At 45.6% G+C, this 6,000-nt stretch overlaps 1 protein-coding gene across 1 annotated transcript in view; it reads right to left on the reverse strand.

Moving 5' to 3' along the window:
• The window catches only part of NOTCH2 (notch receptor 2), a 164,887-nt gene extending 159,637 nt beyond the window's left edge, over window positions 1–5,250 (reverse strand). Inside the window, exon 1 of the mRNA XM_036924423.2 lies at window positions 4,097–5,250. Within this exon, the coding sequence (XP_036780318.2) occupies window positions 4,097–4,169 (73 nt within the window). The 5' untranslated portion in view covers window positions 4,170–5,250. The remainder of the gene's footprint in view (window positions 1–4,096) is intronic.
• Window positions 5,251–6,000: the final 750 nt, after the last annotated feature.

Here is a 6,000-nt window from a genome sequence, read left to right on the forward strand (position 1 = left end):
ATACTATTTTTTAAACTTTCTTGGAGTACCACAGTCCAGAGTAAGAAAATGACTAAAAGTACTGTTGACTTGAGCAAGCATGCATTTAGTGCCTATGAGACACCACGGCCAGGTGCAACGGTTGGGGTGGGAGCATTAGAATAAACACATAAATGAAAAGACATGAGATGCACACATTTACACTAGCACTTGAGGTTGTTCACAGTGTTTTTGTGTACCTGAGCTTGTTCGTAAAAGAGATGGAATTGGGGTGGACAGTGGACGAGGCATTGGACTGAGGAACAGAAAAGAGATTCTTTCTAGTCTCAACTCTGATTGGCTCCATGACTAGGGACAAAGTACCTGAGCAAACAGAGGACCAAACAGTGTCCCTCCCGCAAGGTCACAAGACTAATTAAAAATAGTCCTGGAGAAGATTCAGGTCTTCTGACTCCTAGTCCAGTGATGTTTCCAAACAAAATATTATAAATTTGGTAGACCCATAAAGAAAGAAGAGTAGAAGAAAAGAAAACCTTTTGGTTTCAGGTTATTTGCAGAAAAGGAAAGAAGAGAGGAGAAGGAGAAGGAGGAAAGGGTGGGAGGAAAATGAAAGGTTCGTTGTGGCACCCAGATAGAGATGTCAAGGAAAGGCACCTAAATAAGGAGTGTAAACACAATAAAAGGATAATGTAAAATCCTTTATCCTATCTCCATCCAAATCATGGCTTGGGACTTTTTACTCTAAAACCATTAAGGACAAGTTTAGATAAAAGAGATGATATATATGAATGAAGTTTGAGGAAAAAGAAGTATCATAGAAGAAAAGGGGTGCATTCAAATATATGAAGCCCTTCTGAAGAGACAATGGGGACCCACTGTGCCCAGATAAACAAAAAGAAATGGTATTATACTCTACAGCTTTTATGCTGGCAGTTTTAAAAATCTTTGACAGTCAATGGATTAAACACTGGAATGGCTGAATAAGACTGCAAGCTGTTAAAATGAGGAAGGAAAGACCCCATATACACACCAGAATAATGAACTATCAGTGGGTTCTAACCAAGCTGCTATATCAGAATCACCTGTAAGCCTTGAAAAAGACAGATTCTCCGAACTAATAAGTCAGAATCTCTGAATGTTGAGCCCAAGAATCACCCCAGCTGATCCTGGCACAGCCAGGACCTGGAGTTTTGTTATATCACAGTGGACAGGGAAGGAGGAGAAAACTAGGACTGGCATCAGAGAGTGGGAACTAGATCAATGCAAATTTTGTGGGCAAAACAGAATTTCTGCGGGTATGATATTTTTAAAATGTATTGTAAGGCTTCTCTGAAGCATCCAAGCATATCCCACTGAATTTAAACATTTTCTAAAAGTCCTGATGTCAGCAACTACAATTCAGATGAAGGCAAAGTGACTCCTCTATGTCATAAGAAGCCTACAGAAGAGACAGTGGAATGGGGATGGTACAGAGGGATGTCAAGGAGATGTGGGTTAATATTTTTAAAACTCAAAACATCAGGAAAAAGAAAAGGAAGACTAGAATAATCACTCTCCTTCCTCCTCCACCCCCCTCCCCCTAAAAAAAGAACAAGAAGAAAGAGAAAAGGCAAATAGTTTTAGGATAAATTTCATCTCCATATGAAAGAAAAAGCAATCACTGTGATTTTTTTTTTTAAGCAAGAAAAGAACTTGGCTGAGAAATTATCTAGTGGGCAGCAAAACCAGGGAATCACTTCCCATTGCAAAGCAAAAGAAAACAAGGAGCAAGGGGTGGTCTTGGATAGCCATTTAGACAATTAGACAGATGGATTGACAGCTCCTTGTCTTAGGAACTCAATGATGTTTAAATTAACAGTTGGCCACAAGCCAAATCAAATACAAGAACACTAAGTTTGGAAGTGTGTCTTATAATTGGTACTTTGGCAAAACACAATGACAGTGGATTGAGAAGATCCAAGAAGCCTTCATTGCTCGACTCTAAAAATATTTAAGATTTGTACCAGGAAACAGGTTTTTAAATCTCTTCTATTACAGTAAATTAGCATCTGAAGAACACCTGTCTAAAAATCAAAATATCTAAATATTTTGTCCTTTGACCTAACACTCAACTTCTCCACCTAAATAAACTAGCTAATAATAGCAATACCTCATTAGTGCAGAAGTGTAAAAGATATCATTCTGCGTACTAGGGTCCTAGAGTAAGAGCAGCCTTGAGTGTCAGAGTAATCCTATTTCTGACATCGGTCTTATTTAACACTTAATTTTGCAATCATATTTATTATTTCTTCCAACTCTCTAAAGTAGGTTAGTTCTTTAATTCTATTTCATAGGTGAAGAGACTACAGATAATGAAGATTAAATTATTTACTAAACCAAGTTAATGGTAGATCAAGTATTGGAACCCTCAGACCAGCCCATTGTTTATATTCTCTATCAGAAGTCTACAATTATACCTAAAGCTTTCACTCAAAGAGAAAGGCAAGGCAAAAATACTATCACATGCGTTTTGTTAAAGGCTTCTGAAACAACAGTTTGGGTTCATCACCACACAGCCTCCTGGTTCACTTTTGAAATTCTCAGGGACCCAAAGGTGTATGGAGTTTGAGCCCTCCAAGAAGGATCAGTCTGGTGCAGAACAACCCAGTACTGTTCTCTTTTAAACATCTGAGATCGGCATGTCAACTGCCTGTGAAGAACAAAGAGGAAACATTTCCGAAGGTCATCATCTTCTTAACCTTTTCTTTGTAGAGACATAGCTCGTGTACTTGTTTTTTGGTTTTTGTGAAAGGTAAAAATCTTCCTTGAGATTAGGCTATTATCCCTTTCAGTTCAACAAGCATGCACAATCCACCCTCGCACTGAAGCAGAGTTCAGAAAAAATAAAACACAGCCCTGCCCTGAAAGGACTTTCTGAATGCCTTTTGACTGCCATGGGTTTAATATACCTCCCTTAATTAATCCTATTAGCAGGGTAATTTCACTCCCATTTTATTGGTGCGTTCGTATAGCAGAGCTGGATTTGAACCCAGGATTACAGAGCAGGCCTCCAAAGCCCAAGCTCTTTCCACTAAACAGACTTAACAAATCTGGAATCTAGGAGTGTGGATAGGATGGGTAAGTTATGATTTGTTTTCCTTTCTTTGGTCCAGCCGTGTTCAGAAAGATTTTTGCAAATACTCAACCATAACGAGGCTTTCTAAGAAAGCACTTTGAATTAACGTACCAACTTTTCTTCAACCGCACCTGCCCCACCCCCAGACGTGCCAAAGGAGCAGCAAAGGCTGCTGCCAGGTTGGAGGAGTTGGTGATCGTCACACCACATTCCTGGGGCTGGACAGACTCTGAAAAAGCTCCGTAGCTCCGCGCCTCACAAAAAATAACAGCAGTTGAAAGTTTTAAGTCATGTGGCTCAGCATGCAGCCACACCAGTTTCCCTACTGCTCCTACCTCCACCTTTCAAAGAGACTCGAGCAAAACACACCATATTCACCGCGACCATGGATGGATTCGGAGTGTCAGAACTCAGGCGCACCACAAATCCCTGTTCCCCTCCAAACCAAACCCATACGCCGGCCTGTGCGCCTCCCCTTGGCAAAGCGAAGTCTGGCTGTGAAGGTGCAAGCCGTTGGGCTCGGAGGCCCTGTCCCCGCCCACTCCACGCCAGGATCTGGCATTCCTTTGCTCAGCCCATCTGCGGTCCGCGGCCGGCGATGGGAAGTCTCGGGCAGCGCGCCCTCTGCTCTCCCTCGACCCAAGGAATCGCGGGACCAAAACCGCAAAAGAGACCACCTCCCCGAACTCAAGTGCTCACGAAAGCAAGTTTCTGAGACTAGCTGCCCGGCCTCCCTCCGGCCGAGAAGGCATGTGTGAGGCTACGGGCCGAGGGGAACAAGAGACGGCGCGGGGCGCGGCCAGGGAGAGGGCTCTGGCGATGTCCAAACTTTGGGGAACCAAGTGGCCTCACTCGGGCAGAACCCGGCCTTCTCGCAGGGAGAAGGGCAGATGCAGGGGAATGGTAGTCCCAGGTGGCCGGCCGGGCCGGGCCAGGCCGGGGCGGGGACGACGGTGCGCGGGCTCGGGCGCACGGGACAGCACCCCTCGGCCCGATACTCACCACGAGCGGGGACCGCGCGGCACAACCAGACCGCCAGCAGCACCCACAGAGGAGCGGGGCGCAGGGCGGGCATCTTCTCGGTCGCCTCCTCCGCCGCAGCCCAGGAAGATCCACATGGGGAGGGGGTCCCGACCAGGAGCCCCCACTTTCACCACCGCACCTCCCGCTTTGAGGCTCACGGCCTCACGCAGCGCCCCAAAGTTCAGGCTCAAATGCCTCCACTCCCCACACCCTAAGTCCGCCGCTCCTGAGCCGCCGCCTCAGCCGCCGCCCGAAGTTTGCTGAAACTTTCTTGAGAGTGCGGCGAAGCAGCCTCGTGTGTCCTTCCGCCTCGTCCGCCTCCTCCCGCCGCTAACCCCGCCCTCCTGTCGCCGCGGCCAGGTCCCGCCGCCTTCGGCACCCAGGGGTTTCCCGCAGGAAGAAGGGCCGGCCCTCGCTGCCGCGGAGGGATCTACTACAGTCCTGCGACACCCCCTCCAGCCCCTTCCCGAACCCGCGTCGGTTCCCGACGCGCCTTAACTCACTCGGTGCTGGAGCGCCAATCTGGGCCCGGCCTCTGCGGGAGGAGGTGGGTGGTGAGACTCTGAACTTCAACCCTAGCGTTGCTGAGTCCGTGAACTTCTGGAGAGACAGACCCCATCCAGTGAGACAGGTATCGCCACCACATACCCACTCATCCACACACTCCCGGGCTTGCTAGACGAATACGGTAGAGAAAAACCAGTGCCGTCAAAGGACATATGGACTAAGGTGCTAAAGCCCATTTAAATGAACAGAACCATCAGTTGAGCTGTGCTGCATCATTCATTCATTCATTAGTTTAGCAAATATTTCCTCAGTGCCTCACTTTGCTAACAGCGTGCCGGGCACGATGGAATGATACCAAAGATACGTGGTGCACAAGCTGCTTAAGTGGACTGAGACTGCTTATAGGCTGTGGGATTCAGGCAAGGCTTTCACTGGGAGCTGGGATGACAGCCGGATCTCAAACGCTTAGTCATATTTGTGTAGAAGCAGGAGACCAGCTAAGAATATTCACTGTAACACTGTAGTAGGCAAAATTTGGAAACAACTTAAATGGCCACCCATAGAGGAATGGATAAATAATGTATGGTATGTTTATAGAATGAAATACAATACAGAAATTGAAAAGACCATATTGATATATGTCAATAGGGATAAATCTTAAAAATAAAATGACAGTAAAAAACTAATTGCAAAAGGAGTATATCATTTATATACAATTAAATTTTTTCAAAACAATACTATATATTACTTATGGATGCATACCACACAGCATATAGTAATAGAATATAACCAGAATGGTGGTTACTTCCAGGGCATTAGAGCAGGGGATGTGACCAGGCATGGGTACAAGGGGGCTTGCTAGGTATAAAAAAAGAAAAAAAAGCTAAAATAAACCAACAAACAAAAAGTTTTGTGCGTGTAGCATTCTGAAAGAGAGCCACCATAAAAATGAAGGTCCAAAGACCTAGGCACCCCTATGTTATCACAGCACTATTTACAATAGCCAAGATGTGGAAGCAACCTAAGTGTCCATCAGTAGATGAATGGATAAAGAAGAGGTGGTACATATGCACAATGGAATACTATTCAGCCATAAGAAAGAAACAAATCCTACCATTTGCAATAACATGGATGGAGCTAGAGGGTATTATGCTCAGTGAAGTCAAGCAGAGAAAGACAAATACCAAATGATTTCCCACATTTGTGGAGTATAATAATGAAGCAAAACTGAAGGAACAAAATAGTAGCAGACTCAGAGACTCCAAGAAGGGACTAGTGGTTACCAAAGGGGAGGAAGGGAGAAGGGGATTGAGGGGTTTCATGATTGGTGCACATGGTGTGTGTGGGGTCACGGGGAAGACAGTGTAGCTCAGAGA

This window comes from Manis pentadactyla, chromosome 4 (assembly GCF_030020395.1).
Source record: "Manis pentadactyla isolate mManPen7 chromosome 4, mManPen7.hap1, whole genome shotgun sequence".
Lineage (NCBI taxonomy): Eukaryota > Metazoa > Chordata > Mammalia > Pholidota > Manidae > Manis > Manis pentadactyla.